The following is a 20,906-nucleotide window of genomic DNA, read 5'->3' as shown; positions in this document are numbered from 1 at the left end:
TTATCTTTATCTCTGCAGAGATTTCCTAGGAAGGATCATGACATGGTTCAATGATCACAGTGGGGTTTTTCCTTCTACAATTTGTAATATTAAAAAATACCAGAAGATTACTGTATAGACTTTATCTAGGTCCTTTAGTAGGTACAAAGAATAGCACAATTGTGGTTGTGCATTGGTGTGCAGTGATATGAAACATGAGCAGGATTTGAAAAGGTAGCACTGCCACAAGGAATCTATGAAAAAAACGATGCATATGCATCAGATATAGTATTCTGGTAATGTCCTGTGGCACTAGTTTTCATCTCTGAATACAATGATTAATTAACAAATAACTGTGAAAAACTCCGTTAATAATTTCATTTTGTTTGTTCATTGTACTGGGACCTCAAATCATTGAAATACAGTTTGTTAAATCCTTACTTGAGTGATGATTACATTTGAGTACTGGGTATTTCCATTGTACCTCCTCAGGATTTTAGATCTTTAAATGACAAAAATTGGTAATGATTGTTTAAACATATGGTTGAAATCAGAGAAGTAAGTATTGTGGTTTTTTCCTAATTCACCTGTCTTGTGTAGGTGTTGCATGCTTTGAAAGCTTAACTCTGGAGAAATTATGTTAAAGTATACATGGACTGCATTGTCTTGTTATTATGGTTATTTTTAGAATTGGGTTCTCCTTGAATAATTTATGATGTATGTTTAAATCCTGCAGAATATTTTCAATATGTAAGACTTCAATATTTTAAAAAATTCATAGGAAGATTATCATTGTTTGTATGCAGAAAGTTTATGGATATTTTTAAAGATTTCTGAAGAGGAGTACAGCTTGAACAGTAGATGTATTTACATAGAAAATGTCCCTGAAAAATTAGTTTCTGTGGGGAGAAGGGCTTCTGGGATTAGTGGGCACCAGCTTTTTGCTTCAAGCAAAGCAACCGACTTCTGATTTGGGTCAGTGGTGACAGAAACTCTTACTGGGATCCCACCCCGAGCCCATTAAAATCGATGTTGCTGTAAGGATGAGGCCTCCGATGCAGCACTCCCGTGCCTGTGTGCTGTGAGGTTCTGACAGCTCATCATGGCTTTCCTTTTTTCAGCTCTGCAAGTGCAAAACAGAGTAAGCTTGCTACAGTATGTGTTAACAAGCCTAACATTTTTGGAGTTAGTTATTTCCCTGCAATGTGATCCTCTCTATATTTAGAAGTCTCTAATGACTCTTACCATACTTGTGTATTTCTGTAATCAGAATAACTTTATAAGTTTTTGTGTCATGTCACAGATTTGTTGTGTGTGCGCGTTACATGAGTTACGTTCATGACCTGTTTTTGAGAGGTAGGACAGTAGCTGTAATGAAATTGTGTTCGTGTGTGCACATTGTCAGTGCCTTGGGTGTGGGCAGGGGTTAGAGCTGGGAGCAGCTCCGTTGAGAATAATGTGATGTGCAAGACAGAAAGCTTAAGGATTCCTGTTGAATTGGTTAAGAGGGGGAAAAGACGTTCTGCTCTTAGGGGCCAACCTGCCTAGCTCAGGAATAGGACATGCTGGTTATTCCTTCAGCAGAACAGGCTGGTCGTATTGCAGGTCATTGGATGCTTGGTTACTATTCACCTGGTCTATCTTGGATTATTTTGAACAGCTGTGTTTGTTCTGTAGCTAGCTGATGTGGAGCGCTAAGCACTTAGAGAAAGCTTGTTACGGCATCTCTGCTGGATACCAAAAATGAGACTTTGTGGATTTGTCTTCTACTCCGCTGGGAGCTCTGTTGAGAGGATGTGTTTTGGGTTTCCTTTTCCACTTCAGTTTTTCCTTTCTTGTAATTGGCATGGTTTTTAAATTGCTGTGTGCCCTCTGCTTTCTCCTCTGGAGGAGATACTGTGTTGTCTTTTACTCCTTTATTGATTATTCCATAAAGTCTTTCCCGTGAGTATACTGGCTTAAATCCAGACGCTCAGGGGTCGAAGATAATGTAGTATTTTGTTTTAGCTTATTGATAGTAACAGTTCACAACCTACGTTGTAGGTACTCACGCAAAAACCCTAAAACCTGTTAGAGGTTCTGACAGTAAGGCATAAGCAGGGTAGAAGCTGGATCAAGTTAGGCACTCACGGGAGAATTAGGTCTCCTAGTATTACCTGAATAATGTGGTTTATAGCTGATTTCAGAAAGGAGAGGATGTAAGTCTGTGTGGTCCTGAAGCACGGTGGATGACGTTGTTCCAATGTGTGTTTTTATGAATAGCATTTCAGTGGATAACATTATGAGCACAGCGTGCATTAGCACATCGTTGTAGTTGATCCTGTGTTCATGTGATTTACTACCACATATTCCTGTGGCCACATTTGGTCTGCTGTTTGGTTCAGTTTTGCTGGGGATATAATTTCCCATGGTGGTGAATCCGAAATAAAGGCATTTTGCTTCTAAAAGGTGCTGTTCCTCTCGTTTCTCGAGCCTGTGGCTGTGCTCCTGGTGCACAGAAGATGGCACACACTGAGCTGGATCTGCAGACAATCCAAATGAAAACATGATTAGTTTTCCTCTGGATCAGCAGTCTGATCAGACTGACCACATATTTGCTAGATCTGATGCAGGGGAGATGGCTGTATGTAGTTGGGTGGGCACTGCAGAGAGCAGTCCACAGTGAGACTGGATTAAGCATAAGCATAGCATGAAACTTTGCTCTCTGTTTGTTATTAAACAAAAGCTGCAAATAATTAGATCCAGGTGTAACAATTACTATCTTCATTAGTATTCTGTAAACATGCAGATAAGCTATTGTTGTGCATCCATGTGTCTGTTTCTGCAGTTTTGCATTACTGATGTAAAACCTGAACCGATGGTGATTGTGGATATCTGTATGTAGAGCTGTACATACAGACTGCATACATCTCTATATACTTCTCATGATTTAGGTAAGAATAGAGTTTCAAGACATACTGGAAAAAATTGCATAGCTGTGAATTTCATCCAATGCAGAGAGCTCAAATAAGCATGACTTTTTAAATTTATTTTTTTTTTTATTGTGCTATATAAATAAGACTGAAATGGATCTGCGGGTCTTCTGCATTCTCTGAACAGAGGTTAATATTCTGTCAGTATTATTTTGCATACTCCCATTTCTATGGTAGGTGTATGTGCATTTCTACAGTCTTTTGTGGCATAAAAGTGAAACACGTAAATATTGAAAGATTGTCAACAACTTGCCTTTTATACTGAGAATTTTTATTGTGCCTGCTTCATTCTTCAGACTGCCTAAAGACCAAGGTAAAGGATATTAGACATTTGAAAGGAGATGATCCTGAGCCACTTCTAAATGGTTCTGAATTGCATGTTGATTAGTGTTGCATATTTAGAGGTATTCAGTTGTTGTATCAGCAAAAAAGGGAGAGTGGGATACGTAATTTTCCACCTCTAGTTTTACAACGTGTGTTTAAAGTATGTACCTGTGCGCTGCCTTTTGTGTTATTTTTTTAAATTTTTCTGGGTTGGTTTCAGAGCATGTGTTACACAGTATGCTGTAATACTTGAACTGAACAACTCCTTGTGGGATTGCTCATCAGGATTGGTGTTAAGCTAGGGGGAGCTGTAAAGTGGACAGGCTGCTAACAATTAAGAAAAAAATCGTCCTGCTTCTGTCCCATTATAAATTGAAATAACCACTCAAATTTCTGACTTAATCCTCCTTGAGCTTTTTTGCTAGACTAATGTACTTTTATATTTCAAGGTACTTAATTGTCCAAACAGTCTTGCACACAACTTTCAATTTTGTATTTCTTCCTACACTTCCCTATAAGCCTGCAGAGTACTTTCTGCTAACCATAGTTAGATTTTTCTTTCTTAAGAATTGCATTAATCATGGTTTGCATTAGATTTTTCCATTTTCCTGTTCCATGATGCTTTGTAAGCCACAATGACGGCATACAGGTAAGAGAACTGGGAGGACGCTTAATGGTGGTTGGTTTTTGCATCTAATTACTCAGCCAGGCTCTGGACTGGGCTCTGGTCCTCATGGACCTGAAAGTATTATCTATCAAGAAATCATTACTCTTACACCAAGTATGGCCTCCAAACTGCCTTCTGGCTTTGCAGCTCTTAAGAGCTGACTGCAGGCAAAAAACCTGTTGATAGGGGAAAGTGGATTTCTTTACATGCTAGAAGTGGAGATTCCCCTATGCCAGCCAGGTATAGAAAACTTTGTCATTAGTCTAAAATGACTATGTATCTTACAGTGGTGGAAGAAAATACTTGGAGACAATTAGTGAACTTTGGCAAGAGGCAGAACTCATATGGGCAATTGCCCAGAACAACAGAAGGCATGGTTGGCAGGTAAATGGGATTGAGTGGCGTATTTGCAGTTACAGGTGGAGGCTTTATCCTCTAGCCTGTGGTTTTTGTCTATCTCCCTTGAAGCTACTTGATAGTAATAGTTCAAACCTGTTGATATGAAATGCAGTATTCAATTTAATCTTTGCCGTTTTACACATCTTGCCAAAAATGATACATTAACTCTGCACACATTAAGTAATAGATAATACCTGAATGTAATATATTGGATAAAAGTTTATTTGTATTAAAATGCAGACAACTAGCTTTTAAAAATTATATTTATTAGTAGAATCTTTATGCTGGCTCTACAAAGAAAAATCAACATTAAAAAAAAAAAATAAGGTGTTTTATTCATAGTGGTTTGGACACTGAGAACTGTGTCCTGTCAGCTTTTAAAGCTAGTAAGTGCTATGCTCTAGCATCTCAAATTTATGCAGCTTTGGAAATGAAGAAGCATTTTCTAGTTGTCCAGTTTCAGTAGAGCTGGTCATTGAACTAAATTGCTTGAATAAAATAAAATGAAGTATTTTTATATCAGCAGGTGAAACTGCAAAGACACAGTTGGCATATAGTGATATAGGAGTGGTTCAGTAGATTTTCATCCCAGGTGGTTAGGCCTAGTTTTCAGTAGTTAAAACTTCAAGTGCAAACACACAGGTATTATAGTGTATCTCCACTGAGAGCTGATTTCTAAGAAATTGAAGGAGCTGCATTTACTTTTGCGGGAGAAAGACTTCCCAGAAAGCTGCCTGGTCTAGTTGCTGTTGCTTGTAGAGGTCCTGTATTCTGTACCACAGGTTGCACTATTACAGAATTTACCCAGTTTTTCCGTTTCTTGAATCTGTGGAGGGTAACCAACAAGAAGCTTTACAACCTGCACTTCCCTTGATGTGGCATCATGGAGCTCTCCCCAGTCCCCATTCCTATTCAGGTTGAAGTTGAGGAGAGTTAGATATTTCCTGTATGAGATTTGATTGTTGTTTGTAACTAGATACTACAACCTATTACAAGGCAGTTGTAATAATTACTTTCTGTAACTTGATCAGTATCCAGTGATAGCCCATAGAGACCAAGGTTTCCTTTAGTGACTTTGATGTTTTAATGCCTGTAAATACATTTATTGGAAGCTCAGGTAACTACATGAACTCAAGAATAAAATACTAGACTACTTGTTGTTTTTCTTTTAATAATTTAAATAAAGATACACTTAAGCCTTAGTTAGTAGTAACATGTTCTTAATGTATGTTGTAACCTGGTTTAGAGTAATTACAGATTTTGCTGATAAGTATATTCACTTCTGGATTTGGCTGAAATTTCTATTTGGGGATTCCCACTAAGGACAGGTTAGGCCTGTTCTTTAGGTCTCAGGGCATCATCTCATGGGGAGCTCTGGTTTGGCTCTCGTAGTGCCCTTCTGTGATTGTACGTAATGACCACCTGATTCAAATGAGTAATAGGATTTCTTCTCTTAAAGGAAGGGCTCTGAGTTGCCATTTGCTACAAAGACTACTTCAGGTACAGAGAAAGAAAAGATCAAACTTTTTTTCTGTTTAAGGACAGACTATCTGAAACTAGAGGGCAGAGATGGTCTTCCAGCCACCTCCCACACTGGAGGAAAAGCAGTTTAGGATTTTTTCTCTCTCCCTTTTCCATTTCTTGATAGAAGGAAAGGCCAGACAGAGTTAGAGAATCTCCTGTAATTTCTGTACGCAAATGCTGATGTCTGCTGGCACTTTCTCAATATGTGACATAACCGAAGTAAATAAATATTTAACTTAGTCAAACTTCCCATGGTGTGGAAGTAGAAACCTGAGACAATTATTCTGTTTACCTACATGCACTGATTGTTTTAGAGTTAAACCAAACTTTACATCTCTTTTGGAAAAAGCATTATTAGACCAGTAGAAACAGAAAAGCCTGCTTTTCAAACCATTTTGATGAATTGAGTTAATGTTTTTCCTTGAAAAGCTTCAGTCAGTGAGACACTGCTATGTACATAAATGTAGTAAAATGCTACACCATTGCATTTGCAGTGTCACAAGATTTGGACCATGAATATGGAAATAGACATACATATGCACATAAATATAGAAACAGCCTGATCGCACAATAAGAATATTAGGATGCATGCCACGCATTCTTTGATAACTGCTGGCACACAGCTTCAGCACATGAATCTGAGTTCCTAAAACCACCTGGTAGGTTGAGTTGAAAACCTTTTGAAAAATACATCAAAAAGTTGCTATGGCACTGCAGGGGATACTTATGCATAGAATAAAAGAACTAGTGTAGTGTTCTGTTCAGCAGTTCTTCACCCACAAACATTTCTGAATTCTAAAAGTATTTTGACACTTCTGTGTTAAAACACTACTTAGTATTAGTGCTTAGCATTTTGCTCTAACTCTTTTAAAGTAAAATCAAAGTAAAACACTTAGTATTAGGTTTCTTTCCTTTTTCTTCTGCATCTTTAAAAATATCTTGCAAAAAGTTTTGGATAAATGCACTGGTTCCTTTCCTGAAAGGCAGTGTGGGTGCCTCTGAAGAGTAGTAATCTTCTGCATTCTTTTAATAGAATTCCGATTGTATTGAAGGGAAAAGTAAAATACAAGTAGGTATATGAAAACCAAGGAAAAGGGTGGTTTTACCAATTCCATACCGTAAAGCTATCTGGAGATGGCACGGGACCAAATTAGGTGGCTGTGTGTTTCTATCATTGACTGCAGGTACACTGCATAAATCCAGTTTCAGATGGGTGTGAGGAAGACCTGTGAAATTTACCTGTGGCATATCCAGTGGCCCAGATTACTTGCACTGAAATCATAAAAAGGACATCAGTTGTTACTCTGCTTCCTTGATAGGTGCAGAAAGTGTAGATGATACTGAGTTTTTACATTGTTTTTTGCTTCTTTTCTGCTTCTACTCTGACATACCTAATTTTGTGGAGGTAATTTTAGCTCAGAATTGAAAATACCTTTATAACTTTAAAAAAAAAAAAAAAATTCTAATTCTGGGTCCTTTGTTGAAATTTATTTTGCAAACGTAAGTAGGATGATAATCATGTAGCAAAGGCAGATATTTTCTATATTATATTATGAAATCATATCTGTATTTCAAGCTGGTATTTATTTCAATGTTTCAGTGGTTTCTTAAGGAAAATCACTATAAGGTACTGACTCATCTAAGAACCATCACAGTATTCTTGATGCATGAAATGACTTGCGTGAACAATAGCAACACTGTGTGATATGGACATGTAGCAGACAGGAAAACGAGAAGAGCTGAGACCACCAAGTGAAATCCCACTAGCCTCATTGCTCCAAAAATTAATAAACATGTCAAATAATACATATTGGTATAATGCTTAGATTTTTTTGAAGAAGTTGATTGCATTTTTCATTATATGTCCACTGCTGGTTGTTTATACAAGGCAATTTTACTGGACATTTTAGGCAAGGAGCATAGAATCTCAGAATCAGCTAGTAGAGTGTTCTTAAGTTCCTAAGTGCTTCTCAGAATGTTTTCAAAAGGGATGTTAAAAAGAAAATTTTATAAAAAGAGAAGCTTTGTTCATCTAAAGACTTCATGAAAAGCTGCTTTTTTCCCCAGTAGGTTTTCCAATTTCTATTTATTGTTTGCTGTTAAAAATGTACCTTGCTTTCTATGGGTTATCTATCTTCAGATTCTAATTATAGGATCTTCTTTTAAATTTTTCATAGTGTCAATTAACCTTCAAAACTTCTGCTGAGTACACAATTTGAACATCTGAAGTATTGTCATTACAGAGACTGCTTTCTAGATCTCATTTCATTTAGTTTTCTCTTTTCCATTTTTTCAACACGATATTTAGAAATGTTGGAACCAGAAATGGTGTATTTGCAGAAGAGTTTCTTTAATGCTGCAGGTCAAAGTAATATCACTGCCTGCATTTCACAGAGTTTACAGAAGTCTCTTGTATTAATGCTGTTATCTTTGTCAACTGATCTGATGAGTCCATCAGACAGGATGTTTTGACAAGAACTTTTTTCCAGAGAAGCCCATGGATGGGGGCATTCATCATGCTTGCATTCTTTATATACAATTTCTCTGTATGTTAGACTGAATTTGAAGTCCACAATCAGGTGAAGTTGTGGTCATTGTTAAACAGCAGAGAATCTAGGACCTAAAGCATTTTCTAATTAATTAGCCAATATCCTATGATTATCTCGTTATTTAGAGCAACTATCTACTTGCATGGTTTAACTGTCATTTAAAATGATGCCAAATGCAATTGAATGATGGTCTAAAATTTATGAGAGGTGTTTTCAAACCATTGTTTGAGTTGCTCTTAGACCAGGCTTTTGAGTGTGGAATCCATTGTAGATAGAAATAAAGCGATCATTTGAAGTCCGGTGAGCTAATAATTGTTAATAGGCACACAAATGTGACGACTATAGGGCAATAATTAGTGCCCCTGGCAGCTGTCATATGGAAGTATCATCAGTTGTAAAGGACACTTGCATGTTCTTACAAGGGCAGCAGCCTTTTTATAATTTCTGGACTCTCCTTCTTCTCATAAGAAAATTCAAGAGAATTACTATAGAAGAGAACTTGTGGTTTTGTGTACTGATTTTTTTTAGGTGAAGAGAAGAACTGGATTTATCAGGATGAATGTAATTGACCTAAGGTTACTACTTCACTTTCCATCCTTTCTACTGCGGTATATGAAAAAAGATCAGATATCAATATTTACACGTGTAAACAAAGCCATCATCTGATATGAATTATCAGTATAACCTGCTATTAGCAACATGTTTCAGACAAGTTTCTGTGGCATTATTTCTGCTTCTTTGCTGCCATCTGGAAAACTTCAGGACCGCGATTATGATGTTTGTATTATATTTACATACTCTCTGTTGATCCACATGAGGCATTCCAGGCTTGTATTCTTGGTCCCATCTGACACAGTCTCTTAGAGTCGACAGCAGAGCATGGTGCCGAGGAATGTAAAAGAAATTGTTACAGCATGTAAGTTTAGGAGCTAACTTTGTAGTCTAGCTCAGGTTTACCTTCTGCTCATCATCTTGCATGCACTGTCACAGCAGCCCTCCTGCCCGGGCATCCTCCAAAGGGATTGAAGTCAGCATCGTTTCCTCTTTGAAAGGTAAGAGTTGTTCTAAACAGCAAATGTCTTCATGGAGACCGGGTTTTCATGGAATATGATCATTAGCGGTTGCTCCCATTAGGTTATCTTATTTTCTAGTTTCAGTTTTATATCAGAACAGCTGTATACTCGGCCAAATCTGTGTGGTGATATTCTGGTTGTGTTTGGATCAAAATACAGATTTCTGGAGTAAAATGAGACAATCGTGTCCGAAGGTGCTGCTTTGTTATCTTCTATATGATGATCTTACCGGCAACAGCATTACCATTAATACTGTAAGTGCTAGTGCTGAGTTTAAGATGCATCATCTTCTGTGACTTTGCTTAAACATTCACATACATTTGCTCTGCAGAAACACTCAAATTTTTTCAAGATGCTGCGAGTAAATAATGGCTTTTAAAATTATAATAAGCTAATTAAGTAAAAGAGAAATTCTAAAACCCCTACAGGACTGATAAACAAAGTGTTATTTCTAGACAGACAACACAAAGAGTCTTAACTTAAAGATTTCAGTGCATGTTTTAAAATTAAAATTAACTTAAATCTATTCTTAACGTCATAAAATTAAATATAGTAACCTAAAGATAGTTTTCTGTGAATAGAAATCGTAGCAGTAATCATTCTTTCAAAAGAAGCAAGAATGCATTCTCTCATAAATAGGCTGTATTATTGTTCCATCCTATTTCAACCCACATGGCCAGAGAGAGAGTGCATGATCAGAGTTTCATAAAAAGGTAAAGCTTAAGTTTTCTTCCGTCTCTCTCTTTTTAGTGCTCTTTGGGACTGAATCCATTAGGAGCCAAACAAAGCACATCTGTGTTGTTGTCCCTACTGACTGTCAGCATACCATACATTCAAATATTGCAGCCAGAAGGCATTTTACAAAAACAGCTTTCAAGATGTGCACTTGAAATGCGTTTGTGTACTCATTATGCAGTGCTATCTTTTGTCAGTGGGGAGTTCTGTAAATAAAGCATCAAGGTCTAATATTGCAGTAGCTGATAGCAATAAAGTAAACTAGAACCGAATAATCTGCTTTTCTTTACGCAACTTCCTTTTTTACAACTATGACCAGTGTATAGGGAAGTAGAAAAGTCATTTTTCTGTTATTTTTGCAAAACTATGGAATATCTGAAGTTGCTTTGCAGGAGGAAATGCAGTAGTTGTTTATAAACATAATAGGATTGGCAACAATCTGCTACTTTAACTACTACCTCATGTTTGACCTGTTCGAGTAAAACAAGTATTTTGCATCAGTATATGCAGATGGAAAGACGACAGCTGCCTGGAATTTATAGTCCTTTTTGTTCCCAAACTCAGAAGAATTGTTAATCCCAGAGTCCCGCTGTGAGGTTGGTAAAAATGAGTTCTGTAATTCAGATTCTGTAGGTTAAGAAAACAAAATGGGTGCTTGAATATTTTGGGGACATTCACAGGACTATAGGTGAAAGTTTGGTGTTTAAACAGCCTCTAAGACCATCTTTTCTTTTGAAACATAGTCTTCTGGCATCAAAACCAGTGCTTGCAATTTATAAAATTAGCACTGAAGTATCACCTTCTTATTCAAAATATAAAGGAAAAAAACTTAGCACAAGTGCATATATTTTCTCTGAGGGCTGCTTTAAAAAAAGCAATTTAAATGCTGTCTGTTTCATTACAGTATTATTGGATGGCATTGTAAGAAAAAAGTCCTGCTAATTATTTTTGCCACATATTTGTAAAACGATACTACGCAGTAAGCACAGAAGATGAACTGATACTAAGGTTTCAGAATATCGAAACGCTTTAAAAGAAAAAAACCAACAGGTGTAGCACTGCACTTCGACTTTCCAGAGAAACGCTTGCTTAAAGGTACTTACCTCTTCAATAACCGATTTAAGAAGGAAACATTTTGATGAGATGAACTTCTTTTGTACAAGGAGCGTTCATTAGAGTTCTTACAAAGGTGGACTGCTTCTGCTGCATTCACATGAATGAATCTAGCGGTACGGGAATATCGCCCTGGCTTTTCAGTACTGCTGCCCTATTTTTATACTCAGTAAATGTGCTTTTGCTGAACCTAACAATAATATCTACTGGAGACTGCTTTACAACTGGGCATTGAACTTCACTTTTTCAGACCTTTGTTGGTGGGACACTGGTTTCTGGATTGCTATTCTGTTAGCATGATGAACTAATTGACCTAGCAGGACTCCCCGTGGAATTGCAGCTTCTGCTTAGATCATCAGGAGTACAATTTGTTGTTTCATTTCCTCTTCGAGTCCCATCAGGGAAATTGAATTGTGAAAAGACTACCTACTGGGAGCATTCAGCCCTCATGACTGAATAAGTAACTTTATTTTTTTGGTACTGTCTTAATTAACAACAAAAAAGAGACTTTGTTATGAGGGAGTCTGCTGTGATTCTGATACAGATGACTAACCCCAGTTATAGGAGCACTTGATCCACATGGCCTCCTGGAGGCTGGGGGCCCCGTGCAGGTGCAAAGTTAACACAAAGCTTCAACAAGCTCTAAGTGCTGTATTCAGGGTAACTTGTCAAGTGTTACTAGACCATCACCGAGACTGAAGTCTGCAGGTATTAACTGTTGGGCAAAAACATTCCAGGGTGAGAAGGCTGGCTTGTCTAGACTTTTAATTAGTAACATTAATTAACGTTAATTGCTCGGAGCAGTTTGTGCTTATCTCTGAAAAGATACGGCCCTTAGAGTTTTCTGTGCTCCGACAGCATCAGACAGTGATGTGATCTTATTATTAAAAAGGCTGCCTGGTGCTTTTCATGAAGAAGACACACGCATTTGCACATCTCATACTTTTCCTGGCCCTGAGCTATATTCTCTTTAAATATGCTGTAAATAAACCTGTTTAAATTTTTATCTTTGCACTATTCGACTTATTAGCCTATTAGTCTTTTCAAATTCAGTTCTGTGTACAGGTGAAAAGAGTGAGTTTGAAGCTGTTCACTAACAGGAAAAATCCCTAGGTTTTTCTTAAGGAAACAGGTGGCTAAATTTTCCTTTTTGAAAGTTTAATGCTGTCAAGCCTTTTCAGGGTGCCAAGTTCCAAAGCAAAAAGCATAGGTAAAATAATAATGAAGAAAGCTATTTTGGTGTGGAGGCAGTTTCTCCAGCATAAATGTTCTCTGTATTCTCAGATGTGAAATTTAGCATTTTGAAGTAATAACAACTTCGAAATAGTAATAGCTGTAGATTTACTGTAGGAAGCTGAAGGCCAAGGAAAGATGGCATTAGAGAGACCATATCCATGATATACAAATATGTCTTCATAATAAAATGAAACTCACAGGGAGGAATCAAATTTTATGTTAGTTTGACACAAGTTCGTATTACCGAGCTTATGAAGTAAAAATAATCTACAACGTTGTGTGATTATGACTTCAGTGCTGATTTTTAGAGATACTGAGACTAGTACGAATAGCAAGATGTTCTCTGCAGCTCATTGAGGGAAGGCTTTGACGCCATGGGAGAGGGCAGATCCTGCCTCCATCAGTAGAAAGACACTAGCAGCCCTCTTAATTTTGTTTGCTCCTGTGCCTGAATTTGGTCTTTGCTAAGGTGATCTTGAATTCCGAAGTGAAATAATGCTTTCTTTTTTCTCAGAAAACTATAAAACACAGCATCTCTGAATTCACCTTTCTTTTCCCGTTCATGCTCACTATGCTTTTTTGTAATCTTTCTACATTATTTCTGAATGTTAGATGTGAACATACATGGAAAATACTGAAATTACTCCAGAGGGCACTTAACTGACTTGTCCGTCACCATAAAGGTGATATGCAGAGTGCCAGCTGCTGTGCTGGGGGAAGGAGTGGGACAGTGGGGCTGGGAGGTGGGAAATGGGGCAATGCGGCAGGGTGGGTCCAGAAGAGCAAAAGGGAAGGAAGGGGTAGGATGGTGAGCAAGGCCAACCTCATCTTCATGTCTGAAAGGATCGTATTTTTTGAATATTCCTGGAGAAGACAGCGTACGACTTTCTTCAAAGGCAAAGAATAAAGATAGGGGTTAGCTTCTGGAACACAGCATTATTTTGCCATGCTTATTGGTCATGGCTCAAAAGCAAATGTGGTTTTTTGGCTGTTTTAGCTTAAGGAGTATGATTTCCAGAAATTTGTAGATAGCCATTCTGTGCGTTTCATGTTCATTCTCTTTCCCTTGGATTCCTGGGTTGCATCCATAAAATATACAGATACTTCAAAGCGGTGGTATATCAGAAAAATTTCTTTGGTTGAAAAGGCTGGAAAACTGCCTGTAGTGCAGAAGATGGGGTTAGAATTTTGTTGAGTGTAATTTAGCGATGGCTGTGGTGTATGGTGCTTGGTTTTTTTCTTTTTCTTGTTTATTATTCCAAATGGACGTGTTTGTGCTGCTGAGTTTCAGCGCCTATCAAAAGACTCTGTATTTGGACTTTTTGGCTAAATATATTTTCATTACAATTTGTGGTATATACAAAGATCCACAAATAAAAAACATAGGCAAGCATTCTTTTCAAAGGAGACAAACACTGCCACAGTGGAAGAGTTCTTCCCTGCCTGAGTTACACAGAATTATATGTGGACCACTAATCATGTTCTTTACTTAGAAAAAAATTCCTATCATTTTCTTCAGGTTTGAATGGAAATTACATAAAATATGACATTTCTTTGGCTTCCTTATGAGGAATAGGTGTTGCAGAAATTATGCATGTAGAAAATGACCTGATAAGTGCAATCTTACTGAAACCAGTGGATCTCTTGTAGGAGGACATTCACTTCAGTTTTGTAAATATTAGCAGGGGTTTTCACTCTTATAAATTGGTACCTCGTTATCATCCCCTTCTCATGCAGCTTCAAAACTGAGTAAGTCCCCTGTTTGATCAACTCATTGAATGTCTTTTAAGATTTTAACTTCAGGAAAGTTGAGCAAACATGTCTAGAAACTTATTAAACAGATCTGTCCTAGACTGAGAATGCATTTATATCAGAGAATTCCCTTTTTTAGGAAGGTTGGTAATCTAGACTTTTTGCAGAGAAGGAGAACATATGTGTGTGTCTGCGTGTGTGTGTATATACACATGTATCTAAACATATATATATGAACACACATATAATGCACACCATTTTTAACATGTGGAGCAAGACTTTTTGCCTATATCAAGTTATTTATTAGTTTCATAAAAATCTTCATTATCTCTAGGTTTTGTGTTGCCAAATAAAACAAATTATCCCAGTTTGCAGGCAAATAGATTAGCAGTCCAAAATACCCCTTTGAGATCTGCAGATCCTTAGGCTTAGTCTGTGGGTGAATCGTTATACATTTGAATGAGGAATGATGTCTTTTAAACTTATTTACTTATCCTTGATGGTGGATACTCAGAGGTATGACTGGTCTTGGTGACAGTTAGGGAAGCCATTGTGTTCCTTAGCGTTACGTTGGCTGTACTTCTGTCCCACGTAGTTGTATTCCTAATACATCTGTCTCTGTGTGCTGGAAAATCTTAAATGAGATTGAGAATCTGTCTAGCAGTACTGCACTGTTTCCAATTAAAATCTTGTACGTCACTTCTGTGATACCCGGATTGAGCCACAGAGGCACTTTCCTTTTTGATAATTAGCTCAGTCTATATGCTACATTCAGTATCGCTGGTTTATAGAGGTGCAAAATAAACATATGCTACACAACAAGAAATCTCCATGTCGGGAGTTCTGAGAAGTACTAATATTGTTTGCATATGTGATGGAATTTTCCAAAGTGTCTCTTTTTGCTGCTGTTGTTGTTGCTTTTTTTTCCCCTGGCTTGGAAGAAATCTTGCAGTTGAAATTCTGATGTAATTGTGTTTTAATTTATGCCAGTAATTTTCAGGTGCCAGGATAAGAGGTGCTTAAAAAAATTACAAAGGAAAAGTAAAGGCAAATACTTGCTATTGTATAAGAACAGACATTAATGTAAATAATGCAATTAAGAAATTCAATATGTTTAGGCACACAGGAGGTTTTGTTGCCAAAGAATTTCATATTAGATTTTCATTTTCTTTTTCTCTTACATCAGATACTTTGATCAAAGCAGGCAGCTTGCCAAATAGCTTTTTATCTTGTAACAGAAAAAATAATGTAAAATATGAAGTAATTAAATTTGAAGCACCTCATAATGAGGTGAAGAACTGTATTCAAGAAGTGCTGTGAAACAATTACTTATTCATGTTCATGTATTGCCTTCTGTGGCAGGTATTTGTGTTCCTGTAAGGTCAATGTCAGTAATAGTAAAAGTTGCCAACTCCTTTTTGTTTCAGATGTTTAATGTTTTCTTTCTCTGTAACAGTATTGTTGAGGATTGGTACACTGCTGGTTTGAAAAAGAAAAGTCAAATGGGAGAGGATCCTCTATAACGCATATAAAACTGTATTAAAATTGAACCTGCCTTTCTTATAAAGTCTTTTCAATGTAATTTTACATTCCTCACCAACTCATCTGTAAAACAGGATTGTATTCCTGCTAAGAGAAAGCTATGATATATTTTTAAAACAAAAATTAAAATTGTGTGAGTGGTAGTGTCTCTGAGAGGACTTTTAAGATGCTACATAACCATCTGTACAATGCAGTTGTCATTCTTGGGCTCTGGTTTTTACAGCTTTCTGCCTCAGGAAATTTTTAAATATTTGCATAGAGAACATTAATAGTAACTCACATCCTAATGCCGTAGTTGTGTGATTCTGAAGTGAGCCATCTGTATGCAGAGCTAGCAGAGTTCCTATAATTGTGTCTTCCTGTATCTGATAGAGGAGATAAGAGAATCTTTCAAGCCAGGGGAATTCCCAAATAATTGCCCTTCCCTTATTAATTACAAGTTATTGCTCAGTTCAGAATTTCCTTTCCCTCTTCCACCTCAATCTTGTTTGGTTTTGTTTCCTTGAACCTTCCCTCCTGCCTCACTGGCCAAAGAAGTTTAGCAACATTGTGATTAGTTTTTATTTAATAGAACAACTGTGTTGTGAAGTTACACTAATTATGAGGGTTGTGAAGTCTTTTGGGACTGGCCAGAATAACTCCACCACAGCCATGTTGTCTCCATTCAGATCCAGTCCTTCTGTACTGTGACAATTTTTTTTCCTTGAGGTGTTGTCACTGGCTCTGCTTGGAAGGACTTGGACCCACAGAAGCAGCCTCACACCAGAGTGGGCAATCTTCATGATCTACAGGTGCTTCTTTAATCTTACTTCATTGTCAAGTTGAGTGGACAGCTTTGAACCTTTAGGATGTAATGATCTGCTAATTTTTATTCACTTCTATGAACACTGTATTTAGTCAAACTTCATATACCAGGCCCCAAAGTTATTTATTGTGTTGTATTACGGCTTAGATGCTTAATGTACAGACATTATACAAAGGCTAACCTTTCATAAACAAATAAAAACAAAGAATCTAAATGGCATTATTGATGTAAAGATGATGAGAGAACAGTTTCTTACAGTAACAGTTTCTTAGAGTACTTATTCTTACATATTTAGTTATTTATATTAGGTTGATTTCTATTGATTTTTGGCAGGTTTGAGAAAGAATAGGTTTAGAAGTGGAGGAGAGATACAAAGGCAAAAGCAGCTTAAATCCATGTTTTACTAAATTAGCAGCAGCTGTTGGTTTAAATTGCTTTGTTGTAACTATAAATAGATATTACTGCTGTCATTACTTAAGAGGTTGTGGTGTGTAAGAAGGCATAGTGCTTAAGCAGAAAATATTCCTGAGTTCATGCAAAGTAGCCTGGACAATCTTTAAATTGTAGGAAAGAAATTTCTGACTCAGTGTGTGTGTTCTTCTGTTTGAGACTTTTTTTGTCATGGTTTTCTTGCATGTTTTGGCTTGAACTGAACACGTTTCTTTGCCGTCTCTTCCTTCAGCCTCCCTCAAACAACTCCTGTTTTCCTTCTGTTCTCTCACAGCTATTCAGTACTGAGAAGATCCTCCTTAGTTGATCTGCAGGAATATATTACATGTCATGTGCAGTATCTCCTGTAGTGAGACCAAGTTCCTGCAGATATATACATCGTTCATACTGAAATAGGTAGTGCCCACAGATTGTTCTGTCTTGTACTTCCTCTACTTTTGGTAGGTTGTTCTATACTTCTAGAACAGTGCTATCACTATTTCATTGATTAACTGGTGTTTCAAGCTGTTTCAGATAAGCATTTTAACAAGATTTAATTTAAACGCCAAATTACATTTTCATACACCATTAAGTGCCAGTTGCTATGTGAAATAATTCTATGTTGGAGATTAATTTAAGAATGTGTTTGAGGGAAGTATTACAAGCATAATGCAGTGAAGTATATTTAATCTTAGACATAGCAATCTGTGCTACCTCTTTCTGTACTGATAGAATTTTGTTGGCTCCTTTGCATCTTTACCTGGGTTTGCATTTTTTGCAGTTGTTGATAAAGTTCTTGCTGCCTAATGTTTGTTACACAAGTGTTAAACTGCACATACACTTCGGGCCAGTACTAGAGAGTTATCCAGGCACAGCTTGGACAAAGACAACTGCATTTTGAACTTTTGCATGTTACCCTATAGAGAGCATCATCCTAGGTTGAAAGGAAAATTTGGAGAAGCATGCATGCCAGTTGAGGGGCAAAGCTGTCTATTAAGCAGTGGTAGCAGCAATAAAAAGGAGGGTTGAATTCCTGACCGTCTTTGAGACTTCTGGCATGAGCAACTTCAATTTTCTTTGTTCTTGCTTCCTCTTTACTTTTTTTCTCTCATCTACCTGAATCCCTTTCTTGCCGTGCATGTTAAGTGCTGCCAGACAGTTCTGCCTTCCTTTCAGTTGTGGCCTCCAGATACTACTGGATCCAGGTGAAAAAATACCAACATTATTTATAAATAGGAATATTGATTCTAAGAGGAAGTGAGCTATCTTAGGGTTACTTTTGAAATATACAGTATATGTATGGCTGCATTAGGAATCAAGACCAGCCAGTGCAGAAATTTTCAAATGCTAGTGATTGTCACTGGACCTCATTCAGCTAAGGGGGGGGGGAGGAGCTTTAAGGCAAGGCAAATGATTAGCAGAACTCTAATTTGGCCTAAAACACATAATTGTAAAGCTGTAATTCAGTAGCCAAACCAGTATGTCTATCCGTCTACCTACTCACCTAACAGCAAAGGACTATAAACCATTAATGCATATTTTTACTAATCCAATTCCAGGTGCACCCTGCATATTTTTATAGTAATAAATATTAAATAGTATATATTTTAAAAAGCAGTGTGTATCTTAGCATTCTTGGTAGGAAATAGGAACTCATAAATTTTAGTTCTGGCACTGACATTGATACACTGCATTGCTATGGGCAAGTCACTTAACTTCTGTCTGTGTTTCTTTAGCCATAAAATAGAAATAACAGTGCTTATTTTCTTGCTTCCCATAGGAATTGAAAAAAAAATTTAACATTTGTGTAACTCCTCATAGAATGTTAATTTAATGTCCCTTTAAGCTTTTAGCTGTATCCAAGATAAACATATCCAATGTTTATTTTTAGAGAAATTATTTACAACACTTTTACAAATCTTTTCTCTTTGATATTTTACCCAAGTAACAATCTTTTCGTGGTAATAGAACATGGTGTTTCCTTGTAAATAAGAAAGCTAATTAACTTGAGGGAAAAAATGAACATAATCATATTCTATGAAAAAAAATTACAAAAAATGAAAAATTCAAATTTTTGACATTTCAATATTAATATGCATCTACTCCTGTAAATTATGCAAGAGGAACACTACCAATGCATTTTAGAAATTTCTTTTCAGTTGTTCAGCTGAAAATAGATGAAAATAACATTCCTATTATTCATGCGGATTTTCAAAGGATTGGTTACTGCTTAATTCTTTCCTGAAACGTATATTAGTAGTGAAGAGATTAATTTAACCTGCAGCTGGAGGTAGAGACAGGATCAGGAGGAAGAGTCTGGAAAGTTCATGTGGGTTTTGGCATATGTGAGTAGAGTAGCAGTTCAAGGTGTACATACATATGTAGAGGGTAAAGGAAAGTATCAGTAAGATGTTGCAGATGGTTGTATTAGTAGAGTGAAAAATTTGGCCCTGGAAATGATACTGGATAGAATGAGAGCTGCAAGCACTGGAGGGAACATGAAAGAATATGTTGAGCAAGCAGAGTTACATTTTGAGTGGGAAGCCCTCAAGATGACACCAAATGAGATTACCACAAATGTTGGCCAAAGAATAGCCCACCTGTGTCAAAATTAATAGCTTTGCAATTGAAATTATACTTAGAGTCTGTATTCTGCAAGTCAAAAAGTTCAGTAGTGTTGCCCACTGACAGGTTGATTTAAGCATAAACTTGGTGAGATATCTACAGCAACTTAAAGTTAGTTTTTAGTTCTGCATACTACTAAAATTTGAGAATGTGAGAATAGGAGAATGTGGGTCTAGTAGCTGAAAATTGGCATTCCAAGAAATTGGCTAGGAGAATACTAACATAAGCTTATTTAATTTCAGGAAATAGAATTTTTGCAAATCTTAAAATATGCACTGAACAGCAGTCACTGGAGAGACTGAAAATCACCTTTGTAAAAGAAATACTTGCATTTTAATATTTACTAAGCTGAGCACATTAGCAAATACAGTTCTACGAGACAGTAACTTTATTCTGGGAGAAAAGAGGGAAAAGGTAGTCAACATGAGTTGACAAAAAAAAGCTCAGTTGACTGCAAAGGCAATCTACTCCATTAGTTTTGAAAGCAAAAAGGTGGCGGGGGAAGGAAAAGTATTGTGTGCTTATGTTTTTATTTATTAGAGCAGTTTCCAAAACCATAAGGATTAGAAAATTTAAATTAGGTTTCAAAAGAGAGGATGTAAATTTTCTTCTCTGATCCTTTCCTGTCATAGATGTTTGGCAAGTCACGTCCTGTTACACCTGCACAGATCCAGTCACACAAGTATTGCTAAAACCAATTTATTTATGTGACTGAAACTAAACGAGCAACAGAATGAGGAAGCAAGAGAGTGAAGGCTTTTTTCCCTCATTCTGTTGCTGTTTAAAAAAAAAAAAGTTTGAACAATTTTCTATAAAAACTTGCATTAATAAATACTAATGAGTATATTGTTCTTGCAAAGTTATATGTAGATGCCTGAAATTAGCTGCAGTGATTAATCCACTGTGGATGCTGTGAATCAGAGGATGAAGTCTTGGTTCCGTCAAATTCAGTAATAGAAGTCCTGTTGAGTGCATACAATTAAATGCTTCCAGTATTAGGACACTCAGAAAACATTTAGAAAATTTGAATATCTATCTGTAAGGTTTCATTTGATGACACACTTGTGGAATGTCAAAATTAGCATGTATTTAAATGTTTTACTGTACCAAGGTGTACTTCATCTGCTGTAGCTTATATTCAGCATAGTACCTTAAGGAAGTTAACAACTTTCTGTAGCTCTG

General features: G+C 36.8%; 1 protein-coding gene across 17 annotated transcripts in view; it reads left to right on the top strand.

Moving 5' to 3' along the window:
- The window catches only part of SLIT2 (slit guidance ligand 2), a 274,923-nt gene that overhangs the window by 99,840 nt on the left and 154,177 nt on the right, over positions 1-20,906 (top strand). The window contains exon 1 of one of the 17 annotated variants that reach the window (XM_049795141.1): positions 451-537. The exons of 15 other annotated variants lie outside the window; for them this stretch is intronic. In XM_049795141.1, coding sequence (XP_049651098.1) covers positions 488-537 — 50 coding nt within the window. In that variant the 5' untranslated portion in view covers positions 451-487. Of the gene's footprint in view, positions 1-450; positions 538-9,303; positions 9,467-20,906 lie in introns of those variants that run through there. One more of the 17 variants, XM_049795156.1, reaches the window with a different exon arrangement.

This window comes from Accipiter gentilis, chromosome 3 (genome assembly GCF_929443795.1).
Source record: "Accipiter gentilis chromosome 3, bAccGen1.1, whole genome shotgun sequence".
Taxonomy (NCBI): domain Eukaryota; kingdom Metazoa; phylum Chordata; class Aves; order Accipitriformes; family Accipitridae; genus Astur; species Astur gentilis.
Note: the sequence above shows the minus strand (reverse complement) of the source record. Positions and strands in the feature narration are given on the sequence as shown.